At 43.0% G+C, this 19,583-nt stretch overlaps 2 protein-coding genes across 3 annotated transcripts in view; both read left to right on the top strand.

Annotated features, from left to right (window-relative positions):
• The window catches only part of LOC113425366 (uncharacterized), a 137,293-nt gene that overhangs the window by 33,021 nt on the left and 84,689 nt on the right, over window positions 1-19,583 (top strand). The gene's annotated exons all lie outside the window — the stretch shown is intronic.
• LOC113425367 (zinc finger protein with KRAB and SCAN domains 1-like) lies at window positions 205-13,328 on the top strand. Of its 2 annotated transcripts, none has more exons than XM_087953494.1 (6): window positions 205-427; window positions 2,471-3,037; window positions 3,151-3,265; window positions 4,507-4,589; window positions 6,408-6,537; window positions 9,832-13,328. In XM_087953494.1, exons 2-6 carry the CDS (start codon window positions 2,588-2,590, stop codon window positions 11,151-11,153), a joined length of 2,100 nt encoding a protein of 699 aa, XP_087809620.1. In that variant the 5' UTR covers window positions 205-427; window positions 2,471-2,587; the 3' UTR covers window positions 11,154-13,328. The 2 variants fall into 2 exon arrangements, with proteins under 2 accessions (XP_087809620.1, XP_087809619.1); XM_087953493.1 differs by having other exon boundaries at window positions 210-427; window positions 6,411-6,537.

The raw sequence follows: 19,583 nt of genomic DNA on the forward strand, positions 1-19,583 counted from the left end.
CCCCAAACAGTCCATGCAATTATTTTGGGTTGTCATACTTTGTACCAAGACCAAAATCCTTTTTATTCTCCATCTCAGCGTGCACTTTCCACCCGTCCCCCCATCATCCTGCGCACACACACCCCGCCCCATTGCAAGAGGACCTTTGCATTGCCTAGAGAGCCCACCAGGGGGCTCCCTCTCTGGCCAACGTGAAGATGGGACCTTCTCCGGCTTTCAGGAAAGGAACTGAGCATGCGCCGGCCCATTCCCCAGGACGGGTCCTTCTCAGGAGGCGTTCAAGAGATGTTTTGGAGAAGTGGAGTGACATCAGGGAGAGCCTGGCCTCTCTAGGACTCTGCACTCCCTCGCCCTGGCCAGCAAGCAAAGAGGCTGCTGCAGGGAAGTCTTGCGGGCAAAGAGATTCAGACGCGACACACCCGGGTGAGTGTGGGAGGGGAGCTTTCCCCCCAAAACCTGGGACGCCCAGGGGTCTCGTGCTTGCAGAGGGGAAGGAGACCCCCTTTATGGCTCCTCCTCTATGGGGCAGCCTTTGCAGTCCAGGGAAGAGGGAGGCGCAGGTTCCGACGTTCCCCTGCCGCCCCTTTCCATGCACGTTTCAAGGGAAAGGTGGGGGGAAACAAAACCAGCCTGATCGTTCCATGGGGGGAAAAAAGCCAGGATGGACAGACCGCAGGAGGAGGAGGAGGAGTGGGGGGGATGCCTTTGCATTTTGGCAGGACTCAAGCAGAAAAGAAGTTTTCCAGGGATGGAGAATGGAATGGAATAGGAGAGAATAGAGAAAACAGAAAAGAGAGTAGAGTAGAGTAGAGTAGAGTAGAGTAGAGTAGAGTAGAGTAGAGAATAGAGTAGAGTAGAATAGAATAGAGTAGGATAGGATAGGATAGGATAGGATAGGATAGGATAAGATAGGATAGAGAATAGAACAGAATAGAATAGGAATAGAATAGAGACTAGAACAGAATAGAATAGTAGAAAGAATAGAGACTAGAACAGAATAGAAAATAGAATAGAGAATAGAATTAGGATAGGATAGGATAGGATAGAGATAGAATAGAATAGAATAGAATAGAATAGAATAGAATAGAATAGAAATCGATAGGATAGGATAGAGAATAGAACAGAATAGAATAGAAAAGAGAACAGAAAAGAGAATAGAATAGAGAATAGAATAGAATAGAATATACGATAGGATAGGATAGGATAGGATAGGATAGAGAATAGAACAGAATAGAATAGGAATAGAATAGAGACTAGAACAGAATAGAAAATAGAATAGAGAATAGAATTAGGATAGGATAGAGAATAGAATAGAATAAGGATAGGATAGAGAATAGAATAGAATAGAATAGAATAGAAAATAGAACAGAACAGAATAGAATAGAATAGAATAGAATAGAGAAAGAATAGAAGAACAGAATAGAGAAGAATAGAATAGAGAATAGAATAGAATGAGAATAGAATAGATAGAAAGAATAAGAAAAATAGAATAGAATAGGACAGAATAGAGAATAGAATAAAATAGAGAATAGAATTAGGATAGGATAGAGAATAGAATAGAGTAGAATTAGGATAGGATAGAGAATAGAATAAATAATAGGGCACAATAGAAAATAGAATAGAGCAGAATAGAGAATAGAATAGAGAGTAGAATTAGGATAGGATAGGATAGAGAATAGAATAGAGACTAGAACAGAATAGAATAGAAAATAGAATATAGACTAGAATTAGGATAGGATAGGATAGGATAGGATAGGATAGAGGGATAGAAACAAGGTAGGTACTAATACCACTCTATAAAGCCTTAGTAGGACCACACCTAGAATTCCGCATCCAGTTTTGGTCACCACACTATAAAAAACATGTTGAGACTCTAGAAAAAGTACAGAGAAGAGCAAGATTGATGATGAGGGGATTGGAGACTAAGATGTATGAAGAATGGTTGAAGCATATGGGCCTGGCTAGTCTAGTGAAGGGAAGGACCAGGGGAGACATGATAGCAGTCTTCCAATATTTGAGGGGCTGCCACAGAGAGGAGGAAGGGGTCAAGCTATTTTCTAAAGCGCCTGTAGGCCAGACAAGGAATAATGGATGGAAACGAGAGATTCAACCTAGAAATAAGGAGAAACTTTCTGACAGTGAGAGCAATCCACCCATGGAACAGAAGTTGCCTTCAGAAGTTGTGGGAACGCCATCACTTGAGACTTTCAAGAAGAGTTTGGACTGCCATTTGTCAGAAATGGTGTAGGGTCTCCCGCTTGGGTGGGGGGGTTGGACTAGATGACCTACAAGGTCCCTTCCAACTTTGTTAATCTGTTATCAGAGCTTAAAAGTCCCCTTCATCCAGCCACGGGCCTACTAACCTGCCTAGGATAATGGCCAACAAAATCTCTTTCACCTTAAATGGTTTGACGTCAACCTCAGCAGATTTTAGTAATTCTGGAATCCTTTTTTCCCCCACCAGATCTAGAAGCTGAAAGCTACTTGGGCGGACTCCCTGTCTGGAAACGAAAAAGCCTCCTTATCAAAAAAGGCTGAATAGGCTTGAAGAATTTATCCAGGGCTTTGCTGCGACGATCCAGATCGTATGAATGAAAAGATTTTTGGGGTTCCTGAACCTCCATTGGCCCCATCGGGAACAATGTTGGAGAACGGAGAAGAAATGGAGGGACATTACCGAGTGGGTAAGGACTCCTGGGCAGGAGCTGAGAAGATGACGACCCTGGAGGCGAAAGCCATCAGTTCAGAGGTCCAGCGCAGGCTCTTCAGGGGTATCCACTACCAAGAGTCTAAGGGACCCCGTGAGTTTTGCAGTCGCCTTCACCACCTTTGCCGTCAGTGGCTGCAACCGGTGAGGAACACCAAAGGGCAGATGCTGGACCTGGTGGTTCTGGAGCAGTTCCTGGCTGTCCTGCCTGCAGAGATGCAGAGTTGGATACGGGAGTGTGGAGCAGAGACCAGCTCCCAGGCGGTGGCCCTAGCCGAAGGCTTCCTCTTGAGTCAGGTGGAGGAGCAGAAGGAACGTGTAGAGTTGAAGGTGAGAACCTCATTTGGGGCAAACGTTCCATTACTCATTCCATCCCCATGGGAGCTTCAATATTGTGATCTGAAAACAAGAATCCCTTAATTTCCTTTTTTTTTTTTTTTTAGGTCCAGGCACCATTTGTAGAGGTCATTGAACATCACGGGAAATGCAGGGATTTTGCAAATCCTTCCCAGGAGCTTCTTTTTGGAGGCGTTGCTAAAAATCAGGACACTTCAAAAGGTAAGGGAAGGTCCTTTAAGGCAGAGGTCGCCAACTGGTGGTTGGTGGACCACTGGTGGTCTGTGAGAAAATTTTGGTGGTCCACAGCATACCCGTGTCTGCAACGGGGGTGATACCAGCGGTGGATGGACTGATGCGTGCGGGGAGGGAGGGTAGCGCGTGGGAGATCGTGGCATTGGAGCCCTTCCCGCGTGTTCCCTGGCCTGTGAGAGGAGGGCGCGATCTTCCACACTCCTCCCCTCAGGAGCTGCAAAGCGCTCGCTGCCCCTCTGGTAGCCGCCAGACCTCCTCCCACCGTGCTTCTCGTCCTCCTCGCCAGAAGCGCTCACACGCCCAGCGGGAAAGGAGGAGGCTTGGCGGGTCCCAGAGGGGCGGCAAGTGTTTTGCAGCTCCTGAGGGGAAGGGTCGAGCCTCCCCCTTGCGACATCTTCACCTGAGGGCATCGCTGGCAGGTGCTTCCTGCGGCTCAGGAGGTTGCTTCCCGCTGCTGCTCGATGCGCAGAGGCAGGAGGCGGCAGCCACGACATGGGTTCGCTAGCGAGATTGCCCCACCTCCCCGGCAGCCATCTTGTCTTCAGCACATGGCTCGTCAGTCTCTGGACCTCAGATTCCCACCACCCAGCATCAGTTCAGAGGTTCCTTTCCCACCACACCCCCGGGGACAGAAAGGGTGGGGGGAGATAGAGACAACACAGAGGGAGAAGGAGAGAGAGGGAGAAAGGAAGAAAGAGAGAAGGCGAGAGAGAGAGAGACAAGATACAGAGAGAGAGGGAGAAGGAGGGAAAGAGACAAGACACAAAGAGAGAGAGAAAGAGAGAGAAAGAGAGATGGGGGGAAAGAGAGAGATGTGAGAGAGAGAAAGAAAGAGAGATGAGAGATCCCGCTGTTTTGTTTTCTGTGGGAAACGAGTCCAAATGAGGTAGCAGAAACAGATAGCGAAGCTAAGTGCCTGAAGGACTCCATCCCGTCAGTGGGAGTCCCGGTGCTTCAGCGAGCGACATGCTGGATTCATATTAGTGGTCCGCGGGATTTAAAATTATGAGTTTGGTGGTCGCTGAGGTCCAAAAGGTTGGAGACCCCTGCTTTAAGGGGCATGGTGTTATCGGAGAATCCAGCTCCCTCTCATTCCTCTACGCCTCTTGTTTATAATTTCTCCCTATTTAATTTCTCCCTATAATTTCTCACGTTTATTTAACTACGATCTTTAAAAACCTGCTTCCATTTTTTCTTTCTGTTCACAGGGAACAGATCAATGCCGCCAGCGTTTTTAGGATCACCCCCCTTTTCTGGTGGATCCAAAAGAGCAGCTGACGTTTCAGCGCAGGTATTGGGGGTGTTGGTTAAACGTCAAGAGAGGATGAGGTGGGCTGACACCGATTTAGGAAGATTCCAATTTTAAGCAGGATGCACGCTAATCTGCTCCTTTTTGTCAGGGTTTTTTTGAGGGAGGCATTCTAGATTAATTCTCGCTCTGAAATGCTCTGGAACAGTGGCCGCCAACCAGTGGGCCGGGGACCACTGGTGGTCTGCGAGAAAATTTGGGTGGTCCACAGAGAAATGTCACCCCTAAAGCAATTAATCCAGGCTGCGCGGGAACACAAGGCTGCACCGCCTACATGGCCCATGGGAACACAAGGCTTATGTCGCTTGTATTGTGAACTACACGAGGTAGTGGTGGAGGGAGGGGAAAGGGCAGGGGGGGGGAACTTGCCCCACGCACCTGGCCTGGCCACCGGGCTGCTTCTTTCCACTTTTTCTGCTTTTGGCTGCATGCAAGGAAAACAGCAGAAGTCTTCCTTTCTCTCCCCCAAACTCCACCAGAAAAGAGTCTTTGGGCCCTGCAAGGCATCCTGCTCCAAAAGGCTACGCCGGCACGATGTCTCACAAAGACTAATTTCTGGTGGAGTTTGGGGGAGAGAAAGGAAGACTTCTGCTGCTTTCCTTGCATGAAGCCAAAAGTCTCTCTCTTTCTCCCCCTGAGAACGGAGCTAGAGATGGTATCCCCTGATCCCAAATACAGAATGATCGATCGATAGGAAAACTGGGTGGGGAATTTTCCTGCAGACTTTTTGGGGGGATTTTCCCAGGGTCTCTGCTGCTTTCTACAGAGACCCTGGGAAAACGTCAGCAAGCCACTGTCAGTCAAAATTCATATTAGTGGACTACGGATTTAAAATTATTAGTTTGGTGGCCCCTGAGGTCCAAAAGGTTGGCAACCCCTGCTCTGGAATGACCCTTTCACTGCACTTGCTTGTTTCACAGCAAATAGTAGTTATAGCTACACTTCTGAGCTCCTTTAACTTTTCAAGTTCTTAAGGATTTTCAAGGTTTCTCTCACCACATCTTCTTGACTCTACTGCTTCTGTATTCCAGAGTCTTGGTTTCCTCACTATGCTCAGCTTATGTAACTACCCCTTCCTTCCTTCCTTCTTCCCTCCCTCCCTTCCTCCCTTATTTCTCCTTCCTTCCTTTCTCCCTCCCTTCTTCCTTCCTTCCTTCTTTCCTCTCTCTCCCCCTCCCTTGTTTCTCCTTTCTTCCTCCCTCCTTACTTTGTTTCTCCTCCCTCCCTCCCTTGTCCTTCCTTCCTTCCTTCCTTCCTTCCTTCCTTCCTTCCTTCCTTCCTTCCTTCCTTCCTTCCTTCCTTCCTTCCTTCCTTCCTATGTTGTTGACTTCTATGGTATGGTTGGTTTGAGGTTAGTATGGCCAACTGTAAGCAATAGCTGGGTACGAAAGTGTTAGACACAGCCAGGATGGATCCCTGAGATGACATCACAGGGCATCTGCTGTTACGTCACAGAACAACTCCCCAGTACTTCCTTGTGACACTATCAGGCAGGATTGAAGCCGCCGATAGCTCTGCTTGAGGGCCATCTATCAATTGATTACGAAAGTCCTTTCCCTGAATTGGTTCCTGAAAGTTCAGTCAGAGTTCAGTCAAGTGTGTGAAACTTGCCCCAACTGTACTTTTGGGGACAGTCTATAAGCTCGGTCTGTTTCCTTGCACAACTTTTTTTTTAATACCTGCTAGAAAATAAAACATGAGCCCATGGCAGATTTCTTGCTTCGTTCATTTGTCAACAAAGAGAAAACGTGCAAATCCTTCTTTTTGGACTGTAAGGTCATGGCAGACTCTTTCCTTCAGCAGGACGCTGTGTCCTTCAAGGAGGTGGCTGTGTATTTCTCAAAAGAGGAGTGGTCTTGGCTAGATGCCCATCAAAAAGCCCTCCATGAGGAAGTCATGCTGGAGAATTCTCGGAACGTGGCCTCCCTGGGTAAGGATCTTGCTGGGTCCTTAAATATTGCCTTGTATGTTTATGGAGATTCTCAATCGTCTAGGTTAGAGGTCTCCAAACTTGACAACTTTAAGACTTGTGGACTTCAACTCCCAGAATTCTCCAGCCAGCTATGCTGGAAGTTCAAGTCCACAAGTCTTAAAGTTGCCAAGTCGGGGTCTCCTGGTCCAGGTCATGGTTGTCCCAAAGGAGATTTTCAAAAGGCAGTTGAACTTTCTTGATTTTTTTTCCCCCTTGAAAAAATTTCGCTTCTCTTCCAAAAAGCTTCTTTGGTTCTTCAGAACTTGATGAGAAGCAAAATGTTTTCAAGGGGGGAAAAAAACCAAGAAAGCCTTTTGAAAATCACCTGTGGGATATTACCTTGGATGAACTTGTAGATTTTGTGGATAAACTAGTCCTGTTTAAAGCTTAGCTGTGGATTTCTTTCTGCTGGTGACCTTCTACCCACTGCGCCATAGAGAGTATCTTAACTTCCTGCACCTGTGTATGGTTTGCCAATTGCACAGGGGCAGACAGGACAGCACTCCGGAGGGTTAAATCAGTGGTGGGATTCAAACTTTTTTACTACCGGTTCTGTGGGTGTGGCTTGGTGGGCATGGCAGGGGAAGGATACTGTAAAACCTCCAGTCAGAGGTGGCATTTGCTGGTTCTCTGAACTACTCAAAATTTCCGCTACCGGTTCTCCAGAACTGATCAGAACCTGCTGAATACCACCTCTGGTTAACGTCATTGCCCAGAGGATCATTGGTTGCCCTCTCCCCTCTTTGGAAGAGCTTTATGGCTCCCACTGCCTTAAGAATGTTCAAAACATTCTCAAAGATCCATCTCATCCTGGGCACCCTGTTTTTTTTTGTTTTTTAACTATTACCATCTGACAGACGGTACAGAACAATAAAAACAAGGACAAATAGGTTGAAAAACAGCTTTTGTCCCAGGGCAGTAACTCTATTGAATTCTACTGTATAGTGCAATATTAATGCAATATTAGGGGTTTTCAATTCAATCTACAGAATGTGAAGGATGTGCGTTTGTATTTATCTTCATGGTCATAATGTACACTGAAGATGGTATTTAATTTCGTTGTACGAGGTGCAATGACTATAAAGTAAACTAAACTAAAAAAAAACTTTTTTCTGCTCTTTTTTTTTTTTTTAAAACAAGTTTTATTAAAAGTTTCAACAACAAACAAATCATTACATATTGAATCTTTCCCTGTCTTTCTACAATAATTTCCCCAATAATCTCATAAAGCACAAACAAACACAAACAAACATAAAAAAATCTTTTAGTAAAGTACCTTGGCCCCAGTTACCTCTCTTTGCATGGGCTAAAATAATGGCACATATCACTCTTCACATTTCTATCTTATTTAATCCATCTTAATTAAATCATTAAATTTGTATCTTTTGCCCATTCAATTATCCCTCTGTCTCTTCTTATAATAAAAAAAAAAATTTCTCCTGAAATCACTAATCAGAGTATGATGCCTTTCTATCCTCCCCTAAGTTAGTAAAATTAACATTCAGCATAACAAATACCCAATTTGGTTCTGCTTGGTACATTCTATCCACCAAAAATGTTTAAATACATTGTATCCTCCTTTCCTTCGATATTTTATTACATTTTAAAAATCCATCATTATTAAAAACTTCAACATTTTAATTTCTTATTAAATCTTAAACCATTCTAATTTACTATTTCAAATATAAATGTTACAATACCATCTTCTGTACCTTAGCAGAATCTTTCTTACAGAAAATTATATTTCATCCTTTGTCTCTAAAAAAATCCCTCTTCTCCCATCCAATTTTAAAGCTTTGAGGCTTTTCTCCGCCTTTCCCTTTCTTTCTTCCCCACCAAATCTTCCTACCCCCCTTCTTCTTCTAACCTCTACCTTGCTGGGATCCCTTCTCTGTTGTGTTCCCTTTTTCTCTTGTTTGTTATCATTATATTTACTTTGCATCATATTTTTCTCTTTCTCAAATGTTTTTTTAGATCTTAAGTCCTTCATTTTCCTTGCTCTCTTCCTTCCTTCTTCCTTAGATAAGTTTTGGGATTCAATGAAGATGGCGTCTTCGTCTCTTCCTTGTTGTTCTTCTTCCGTTTCCATCTGTTCCATTGTCTGTTGGTAATTGACCAGCGCCATTTCTAGAAATAGAAAAGCTTTTTCCATGCCATCTTTGCAGGCTGCTTTTGTTTGCTCATATTCATCCCTCAGGTCTTCAAAAGGAAAGCCATTATAAATAAATCTTTTCTTTTCTTTATTCCTCTTTCTTCTTACACCAACCAAATATTCCGAGAGAAAGGCAAAACAATCCCAAAATCCACAATCCTCAATAAATCCAAGCAAGCCAAAATTCCCCCTTCCTCTTCCAGGGTGGTATCAAACAAATAAAAAAAAAAAGAATCCAAGTCTATATTTTAAAGCCTTATTAAGATTGTATTTCTGTCCTCAAGTCTTCAAGGCATCTCCTCCAACAAGATCCAAATTAATATATTTTCTTTATCCTCTCCCTTCCGGCTTAATTCCGTCGGGAGGGAGAGTAAACTTTCCTTCAGCACCTCAAAATAGCCGCTTTTTTTTCTCTTGTGGAAGAAATCATCAGAAAACCATCTTTTCCAGGAATTAAATTAGATAAATCTCAAAGCCCTGGGTCGACCAAGAAGAACTTTTACTTTCAATAACTTTCACTTCTTCCTCCTGCGCATACTTGCCCGGCTGTCAACTTCTTTGTGGCGGCCATTACGGACCGCCGCTGCACCGTCCTGGTAACAGGGGTTCTGCCGGCCAGGAGGGGTCTGCAACACCCCAAACCCTTCCTCCGGATCCCCTTACCTTCAGCTACCCTGCAGGGCAGCCTTGCTCCGCACCCGTCCGGGTCGGAGCCCCAAAACGGCTAGCGCGGCAGGGATCGCGCAGCTTCGCGAATCCCTACCGCTCGCGGCCGACAAGCCGGAAACTCCTTTTTCTGCTCTTAAAATACAGATACAAGAGTGGAATTTTCTTCATGAAGAAATCAAGAAGATAAACAGGGGTTTTTTGAAGGTTTCTATCCATTGATATAATAGACACTGTCCATTTCAATATTATATGTAAACTTAGCAATAACCAAGACTAAATCAAACTATTATGTTTCTACCTGGGTTTAGAAATACTGCAGTCCTTGCTAAAATCCCAGAGGCAAATTCATAGTCAGTTTCTATAGTTTTTATTTCCCTTCTCTGGCCTTATTACAATTGTCTTTCTCTTTTCTTTTTTTTTTTTCCCTTCAGGGGATAAAAGGCAGAATAAAAATTGCAAGGAAAGCCTCCAAACTTTGATGCTGGAAGAGGGAAAGGAACCATTTGCAAATCAAATGGAACCAAAAACGTGCTCAGAAAGTCACTCCCAAAATGGAAGGAAACGCGGCTCTTCCTTTCTGTGGCCTCAAATTCAAGACTTCTTTGTCCAACCAAACTGCCATTTTAAAAGAAAAGGGAAACGTTCCGGGAAAGGCGGAGAAATCTTGCAGGATATATCAGATGTAAATAAAGCTTGCCGAACCCTGGTCAAAGAACGGAAGTGTCCGTTCAAGGAGAACAGGAAGGGTTGCCATCGTACTTTTGCCCCGTCTCTGCGCGAAAGAGTCAGCCGGGGGGAAAAGCCCTATAAATGCACGGAGTGTGGAAAACACTTCAGCAACAGCAGTTCTCTTACGTGCCACAGAAGGATCCACACCGGGGAGAAACCCTATAAATGTATGGAGTGTGGAAAGAGTTTCAGTAGCAGCAGTAACCTCACTGCTCATAAAAGGAGCCACTCGGGAGAGAAACCCTATCAATGCCTGGAGTGTGGGAAGAGCTTCAGCACGAGCAGCAGCCTGACGTCTCATAAAAGGAGCCACTCGGGAGAAAAACCGTATCAATGCCCGGAATGTGAAAAGAGCTTCAGCACCAGCAGCAGCCTAACGTCCCATAAAAGGAGCCACTCGGGAGAAAAACCGTATAAATGCCCGGAGTGCGGAAAGAGCTTTAGTACAAGCAGTTACCTTACTTCTCACAAAAGGATCCATACGGGAGAGAAGCCCTACAAATGCACGGAGTGCGGGAAAAGCTTCAGCAACAGCAGTAGCCTCACTTCCCACAGAAGAAGCCACTCGGGGGAGAAACCCTACAAATGCCTGGACTGTGGAAAGAGGTTCAGGAAGAGCAGTAACTTTTCTTCGCACAAAAGGATCCACACGGGGGAGAAACCCTACAAATGCAGGGAGTGTGGGAAGAGCTTTAGTCAGAGCAGCGACCTCATATCCCATAAAAGGATCCACACCGGGGAGAAACCCTACAAATGTGCGGAGTGTGGGAAAAGCTTCAATACCAGCAGTAACCGTGCTTCCCATAAAAGGACCCACACTAGGGAGAAAATCTACAAATGGATGAAGGTACATTTTAACAAAAGCACCAGCCTCTCTAAACATAGAAGGATCCATACTGGAGAGAAACCGTATAAATGCACGGACTGTGGGAAAAGCTTTAGGAAGACCGCGACTTTCATTTGCCATAAGAGGATTCATGCAGTGGAGAAACATAAATTCTTGGAAGGTGAAACTGAAATATAAGAAAACCCTTATGTTCTCACAATAGGATCCATTTAGGGAAGAGAGCCTATTGGACCATGGACTGTTGAATGAGCTTTAATTAATGTTCTTACCTTACTTAGCCAAATTCAGTCTACAGACAGCAGAAAACTACATGGAATAGTAAAAGAACTTCTGTTAACGTGGGTCTTTTACTAGTACTAAGAAGAAGCAGTGGGGAGAAAGCATATAGATACTGTGATGCACAAAAATAACAAAGTCACCAAAGTAGATAAATTCCCTTTAATGCCTCCAACTTGGCCCACAATGTCCAATTAACCTCGGCGGGAGATCAAATTCTTCCAGAAACAGTCTACAAAGGGAAGAAATGCAATCCGAACCCAAAATACAGATAAAGTAGAAATAAAAAAAACCAATACAAACCACGCTGAAGTAATTAACATGACAGACCAGGATAATAACTTGCAGACTTCCAAAAGATAATGAGGCACGCACAGTTGGGAGGACGCCAAAACCCTGATAAGCCTCGGCAAAGATAATGCATGCTTTGCTTCCAGCATGGTGCTGTGTGCAAACGCCCTTCTTATATCCTGTTCTTCCAGCTGCAACAATGAAAGGGATCAGGGCCCTTTTCTCTCCCGTAAGCCACATTGCTCCCTTCTCCATTCCTCCCTGCGTGCCCTAGGATGAAGAAGGGGTGGCCCTGGGTCTTCCTCTGAATGCCTAGCCAGACTGTGCCCTTCCCCCATTTCTTCCACAGCCACCGGAGCCACCCTCCCGCTCCGTCAGCTGTTCAACCTCCCCCTCAGAATCGGACTCCAACAAGGGCATGACAAAACCCGTATGTTCTCACAATAGGATCCATTTAGGAAAGAGAGCCAATTGGAGCAGGGATTGTAGAAAGAGCTTTAATTAATGTTCTCACATTACTTAGCCAAATTCAGTTCATAGAGAGCAGAAAACTGTCTAACTACATGGAATAGTAAAAGAGTTTCTGTTAACGTGGGTCTTTTATTAGTACTAAGAAGAAGCTAGTGGGAGAAAGCATATGGGAATGTGGGAAGAGCTTCAGTAGAAGCATTGGACACCATTCCCCCATTATGGTTGCGTATAGCAATGAAAATATGTAGCATGTGGAAAGAACTTCAGCCGAAAGAGCTACCAACTTTCCCATACAAAGGATGAAGTGTGGATAGTGTTTCTATATGTGTAGATGATGATGCTTGAAGGAGTCCACAATGGAGAATTGTATAAAAATACCAGCCGTGGGAAAAGTGTTGATTCCATGCAGATTTTTCCCTCGGAACTTACTCATTCTTTACGATCCAGATACGCTGTAGGTGGATATGGGGGATGCCTTTTTTTTTCTTCCTCATTGTCTTTCATATTATTAATATCTCAATTCTCTTTTGTAACATTTAATTGTTAACAAAGATTGGTATCTTTCATGTTACCTGGAAAGGTTTAAAAGGATGGGAACAGAAATTGCATTTTTTATGGAAACGTTTGGTAGAGAAGATATATGTATGTGCTTCTATTCCTAGGGTAGCAGACAGAGGCTGTATTCCAGGGCATCTGCTTGCTACCTGCCTACATTTAAATTAGTGTTTGTTTTCTTAGCAAAAGCTCAAGGTGTCAGGATTCTGGTAATTACCCCAATTAAATCCTGAATCTGGAGCCAAACTTCCAAAACTTCAAAAGGATTTATCGGGAGTTAACATGCCAGCACTGCCTGGGTATAGCCAACTCTGAGACACATAATTCATTGTTACCCTTGACCCTGGTTTTCCCCCACCCCCTGGGTGTATTATAATTCATATTCTCCAATGAGGCACATCCATAGCCAAGAGTCATCAATAATGTTCTCCAGTTAGATATTTGCACGGCAGAAACTTCAGTCACTTAGTTACTATCTTTGAAAAACTATTTATGGAGCACTTTCGATTTCCAAACTGCCGCATTCTCCCCTCCCTTTCTTTTGGCAACTCTAAAAAGACCATAGAAATATTTTATGAGTTGACACAAGGAAGGAGACTTTAGAGCACGATGCTAAATATTTGTGGAGTTGCTTCTACTCGTAACATAATTTGTGGTTTAAAATTATGACTAAGTTGGAAATCATATTCCTGTATATGTAACATTTGTGTGTCTTTGGTTCATTAGTGGTGAACAATAACATTTAAAAGTTGTATTTTATTTACAATTTGGATTTGTAAGACCATCCACCAGGGAGGCATACAGTCGGGTGGGATTCTACCAGCACCTATTCGCTAGAACCGGTTGTTAACATTCTAAGCAGTTCGGACAACCAGTTGTGAGAAGAAATTACTGGCCTAATCCTGTAAGGAAGGCAGGAAGGAAACATTCTGGTGTTGCTTACAGAAACTGCCTCTCCGTTAACCCTTATTACATTCTTGGCAGGACTAGACTTCCTGTCTCAGGAACTTCTCTGGAATTTTTTTCTCCTCCTTTGCTGGTACTTTGCTTGTGTGGAGTGACCATTCAAAGTTACAATGGCACTGGAAAAAAGTAACTTATGACCATTTTTCATACTTACGACTGTTGCAGCATATCCACAGTCAAGAGAGTGGTGAGGAAATGCGTGCCTCGATGTGAGTGATATTGAGTTGGCCATGCCCAGCCAATAACATCACTACCAAGCCATGTCCACCCAGTCACATGACCACCAAGCCATGCCCACAGAAACGGTTGTTAAAAAATTTGAATCCCGCCCCTGCATACAGTATATATTTTCTTTCGTTATTCATCTTTTTCGCTAACTTGTAACTTCTGTACTTCTGTGTTGGGTGTAGAAGTCTCCCTTGAATTAAGGCTCATCACCCTTGGTCCAATATTCATATTCAAGGGTGTTCCAATGCACATTATTTATATGTGGTTTGTTTTGTAATTCTTTGTAGCAGAGGAATGTAAGTATTATCCTACGTCCGTGTTGGCGAACCTATGGCACGCATGCCAGAAGTGACACACGTAGCCGCTTCTGCTGGCACGTGAGAGTTCGCCTGGAAGAGGCCCACTGCACATGCGCACTGCCGCCGCCCAACAGCTAATTGTCAGGTATCTGGCATGCATGCATGGGGGGCAGGTGGAAAATGTGCAGAGATGCGCAGCGCATGGGATTGGGCGTGCATGAGCAGATCCATGGCGTGCAGGGGGGAATCGTGTGCGCATTGCCTTTCTTGGTACTGGCATGCGAGCGCAAAAGCACCCATGCAATTATCGGTACGGGAGCCGAAAAAGGTTAGCCACCACTGTCCTACGTGTTATTATTGTTAGTATTTAATAAATGTGTTTGAATTTATGTGGGTCCTGTTAAGATTTATTGGAAGAGGGAGAAACACAGATTCTGTCTTGTATCACCTGATGAAAAGGCAAGATATAAATCTGACAAACATAAGAATTTAAGAATTTAAGGTTTAACTGTACTACAGTGATAACAATATTAATGATTCACCTCCGTGTATAATTATATTGCAAGAAATTTAGAATATTTTAGTATTGATTGAAATAGAAAGAAATTATTCATAAAATATTTGAATCACATTGATTCAGTGGCCAGAAATTAAACTAAGATATTTGAGATTTAATTCAAAAGTTTCAGTCACATTTTGTGTGGCTTTGGAAGATGATTCATTTAGCTTTAGTTCCCCATTTTTAAATCAGTTTTGAAAGCTCAAACGCTTTGCAAACAAAACATTTTAAAGAACAAAAATTGGAATGTTTTTATTTCAAAATATAATGGGGATAAAAATTCATGTATTTTTTCTCCCTCCAACTAACAAAACTTAACACAAAAGTGGTGATGGAAAGAGATTAAGATCATAAAAGGTAAAGGTTCCTCTTGCACATGTGTGGCTAATTATTTACGGTACTAGGGGGTGGTGCTCATCTCCGTTACAAAACTGAAGAGCCAGCGCTGTCCGAAGATGTCTCTGTGGTCATGTGGCCAGCATGACTAAATGCCAAAGGCGCACGGAATGCTGTTATTTTCCCACCAAAGTGGTCCCTTTTTTTCTACTTGCATTTTGACATACTTTCGAACTGCTAGGTTGGTAGAAGCTGGGACAAGTACATTTTACGTTTTTTACATTTTATTTGATTTGTCAATCACTTACAAGATACAGGTATAAGAATAAATATAATTTTGAATACATGAGATAGATACTTATAAGAAAAATAAAAAAACAATAGGACAGGGACGGTAGGCACGATTGGTGCGCTTATGCACGCCCCCTACAGGCCTCTTAGGAAGGGGGTGAGGTTAATAGTAGACAGTCTAAGGTTAAAGTTTTTGGGGTTTGGGGAAGAAACCACAGAGTCAGGTAGAGTATTTCAGACATTGACCACTCTGTGGCTGAAGTCGTATTTTCTGCAGTCAAGTTTGGTGCGGTTAACCTTGAGTTTGTATCTATTGTGTGCTCTTGTATTGTTATGATTGAAGCTGAAATATTCATTTGCAGGTAGGACATTGCAATGTATGCTTTTATATACTATATTTAGATTGGACCAGAAGCGGCGTAGTTCTAGGTTTTCTAGGTCTAGAGTTTCAAGTCTGGTGGCATAAGGTATTCTGCAATGAGTAGAGGAGCGGAGAACTCTTCTTGTGAAATATTTCTGGACTTTTTCAATTGTGTTACTAGATACATGATACCAGTACAGATACATGATATCGGTTCCAGACTGATGAGCTGTATTCAAGTATTGGTCTAGCAAATGTTTTGTATGCTCTAGTTAGTGTGATATTACCAGAGAAAAAGCTACGCAGGATTAGGTTAACAACTCTTAATGCCTTTTTGGCTATGTAGTTACAGTGGGCTCTAGCACTTAGATCATTTGAGATGAGTACTCCAAGGTACTTGACAAAGTTTGGATCCTCAACAAGGTCTTGACTATTTAGCTTGTATTTTATTTTCTCATTTTTTCTGCCAATAAGTAAGACAGAGCATTTATTTGTTGAGATTTGAAGTTGCCATTTGATTGACCATTCTGATACATAGTCAAGGTCTTTTTGGAGGGTAGTAGTATTGTCTGTGGTGTTGAATAGCTTTACATCATCAGTGAAGAGAACGCAGTTGCTCTTAATGTCTTCTGTAAAATCAATATGTATTAGATCATTGTAGTTGTCTGTGGTTCAACTAGGAAGTACTGGGCTTGATCCGATGCTGCTTACAAATACTGAGCCAAAGAATGTGTTAAAAAGGTTTGCTTTGATGATGTCGTTGCTGCAGTCTTTGCCATTAGATCCTTTCAGGGGTGGGATGGACCTTGAGTCTTTTAGTTTGTTGTTTACAAAATTGTAGAAAGCATGGGTGGAATTTGTGCGTAGGTTTTCCTCTTGTTTAATGTGATAATTAGTGCACTCAGTTTTTATCTGGTGGCATAGATTTTTGTATCGGCTTTTGAAGTTGGCAACGTAACCAGATTTGTTTTTTTGCCAAAGTGATCTCTTTTTGGATTGAAGCTTCCTTATTGTTATGGGTAATCTGTTTTTCCTGGTTTGGGGAGTTGTTATTGGTACATATAGTTTGATGGCTCTTTTGATTTCTAGTAAGAATATGTTGTAATGGTCTTCAACAGTATTGCATCCAATGAATAGAAATTGCCAATCAAGGGAAGAGAGATCATTGATTATAAGATCATAGTTGCCTTTTTTGAAGTTATAATTGGGGATTTTGTTGTGATGATTTTTGTGTGGACGTATGTTGAGACAAAAGTCAATCATGCTGTGGTCACTGTTGGAAAAGGGTTCTTTAATTTGTATTCCATAAATTGAATTCAAACTATTGCAGAAGGAGATCGAGGCAGTTGTTAAGCCTAGTATTGTTGGTTACTAGGGAGAAATAACTTTTGTGGTCCCATGTGCACACTCATCATGCTAAATGGACTCAGCAGGGTTTCACATTTGCTGTCCTTCAGTTTTGGTCACCTCTTGCATCGAACTTCCTAGTCCCGTGGTAGCGAACCTATGGCAAGCGTGCTGAAAGTGGCACGCAGAGCCATTACTTCTAGCACATGAGCACTCACCCAGAAAAGATCTACCACGCATGTGTGCCCACCACCCGCCCAACAGCCAATTGTTGGGTATCTGGCGCGCGGGGTGCAGTGGCACATAGGAGAAAACAATGGCTACCAACCTGCCTTCCATTGAGGATCTGTATACTGCATGAGTCAAAAAGAGGGCTGGAAAAATATCTAAAGACCCCTCAGATCCTGGACATAAATTGTTTCAACGTCTACCCTCAAAACGATGCTATGGGGCACTATACACCAGAACTACTAGACAGTTTTTCCCCAAATGCTATCAATCTGCGAAACAACTAATTCCCACAACACTGTCGAATTATTTACTAAGACTGTATGTCAGGCTACAGAACTTTTCCCATTCAATCAACTAGAATGAACTTCTGAAAACCTATCAAAACATATCAAAAGGAATCCTTTATTGAGATGAGACAATTCATGTAGGGGTTAAAAGCAGCATCTAAAGTCTTTCAGGCATGCAGAGATAGATAAGGGAGTTTAAAACCACTCCCCTTACCTTGATGTGTATTTAGTAAAACAAAGAGCCAACATGTTAATTCCCCCCCACCCCCTTTTTAGACCAATCTTTTTCAGGGTTTCCCAGGACACATCTCACTGTGGAATTTTTATGGTCTCTTCATCTCCTGGCTGTCTCTCCCAGAGGTGATAGGTTCCGGCCATCTGGGTTTCATCTCTCCATTGTATCATGTGTAGGTTATACAAATTCGATATAAGATTAAATATATTCAGGTTACATCAAGGATGATTTATCAGTCCCGCCCCTTTTCTTCTTCCATTGAAGAAATGACAGATACATGGATCTGACAAGTATTACTATTACTCTTCTCATCCTTCCTAGTACCTCCCACTTATGACTATACCATGTTGCTTGTATCTTTATAATTTATATTGTTTTGTTTCCTAGTATGTTTTGAGTGCTATGATTATCACTAAGTGTTGTACCTTATGAGTCTTGATATACAGTGGAACCTCGGGTCATGAATGCTTCTGATCACGACCAAATCGGGTGTCGAGCAAAAAAAATCCACATTTTTGAATCGGGTTATGATTCAAAAATAGGGTGGCGATCAAACATGGCTGCGGCCGATTCCCTCTTCTGCACCATTTTTTTGGTATGGTCTCGCTTCTGGTCACGACCAAATCTGGTTGCGATCGAAGTTACGGAACAAATTACGGTCGTGACCATAGGTTCCACTGTATTTTATTTTTCATTTATGTACACTGAGAGCATACACATCAGACAAATTCCTTATGTGTCCAACCACACATGGCCAATAGTCTACATTTAGGCAAGAAAAATCAAATGCACAGGTACAGTATATGTGGTACCTTGCTCAATAGTAATAACTATGAGAGGGATCTTGGAATCCTAGTGGACAACCATTTAAATATGAGCCCGCAGTGTGCAGCAGCTGCGAAAAAAGCCAACATAAAGTTCTAGGCTGCATAAACAGAGGGATAGAATCGAGATCACGCTTTATAATGCCTTGGTAAGGCCACACTTGGAATCCTGCATCCAGTTTTGGTTGCCACGATGTAAAAAAGATGTTAAGCCTCTAGAAAGTGTGTAGAGAAGAGCAACAAAGATGATTAGGGAACTGGAGACTAAAACAACGGTTGCAGGAACTGGGTATGCCTAGTTTAATGAAAAGAAGGAGAAGGGGAGACATGATAGCAGTGTTCTGATATCTCGGGGGCTGCCCCAGAGAAGAGGGAGTCAAGCTATACTCCAAAGCACAAGAAGGCAGGACAAGAAGCAACGGGTGGAAATTAATCAAGGAGCGAAGCAGCTTAGAACTAAGGAGAAATTTCCTGACAGAACAATTAATCAGTGGAACAACTTGCCTTCAGAAGTTGTGAATACTCCAACACTGGAAGTTTTTGAAAAGATATTGTGGTGTAGGGTTTCCCGCCTAGGCAGGGGGTTGTACTAGAAGACCCCCAAGGTCCCTTCCAACTGTTGTTACTCTATTCTATATAATTCTCTGCTTCAGTCCATTACATTAACTTTCTAGTCAGGCTGTCCCACTGGGCATCTTGCTTTCTGGTTTGGGTTTTTCTTCAAGTGATTTTATTTTTTCCTCAGGCTTTCCAGGCCTCTTGATTTCCTCACAGGGTGCCTTTCCTGAGGCAACCCGACAGCTATAGAGCATTGCACACCAGAACAACTAGACACAAGAACAGTTTTTCCCCCGAAAGCCATCCCTCTGCTAAACAAATAATTTCCCTCAACCCTGTTCAACTATTAAAGTCTGCACTTCTATTACTGTTAATCTTCTCATCACTCCTTATCACCCATCCCCTCCCACTTGTGACTCTAAATTTGTCACTTGTATACTTGATTTATATTGACTGTTTCCTAGTATGATTGATTGCTTATTGTACCCTACG

This window comes from Notechis scutatus, chromosome 2, assembly GCF_049901735.1.
Source record: "Notechis scutatus isolate UNSWTSFEM ecotype Mainland chromosome 2, rNotScu1.2, whole genome shotgun sequence".
Classification (NCBI taxonomy): Eukaryota; Metazoa; Chordata; class Lepidosauria; order Squamata; family Elapidae; genus Notechis; species Notechis scutatus.

Bases quoted from the DNA above. Each gene is read 5' to 3' on its own strand.
- LOC113425367 (XM_087953494.1), top strand. From the start codon at position 2,588: ATGAATGAAAAGATTTTTGGGGTTCCTGAACCTCCATTGGCCCCATCG. The intron at 3,266-4,506 runs GTAAGGGAAGGT...TTCTGTTCACAG, and splicing joins AAATCAGGACACTTCAAAAG to GGAACAGATCAATGCCGCCA. The intron at 4,590-6,407 runs GTATTGGGGGTG...TCTTTCCTTCAG, and splicing joins CAGCTGACGTTTCAGCGCAG to CAGGACGCTGTGTCCTTCAA.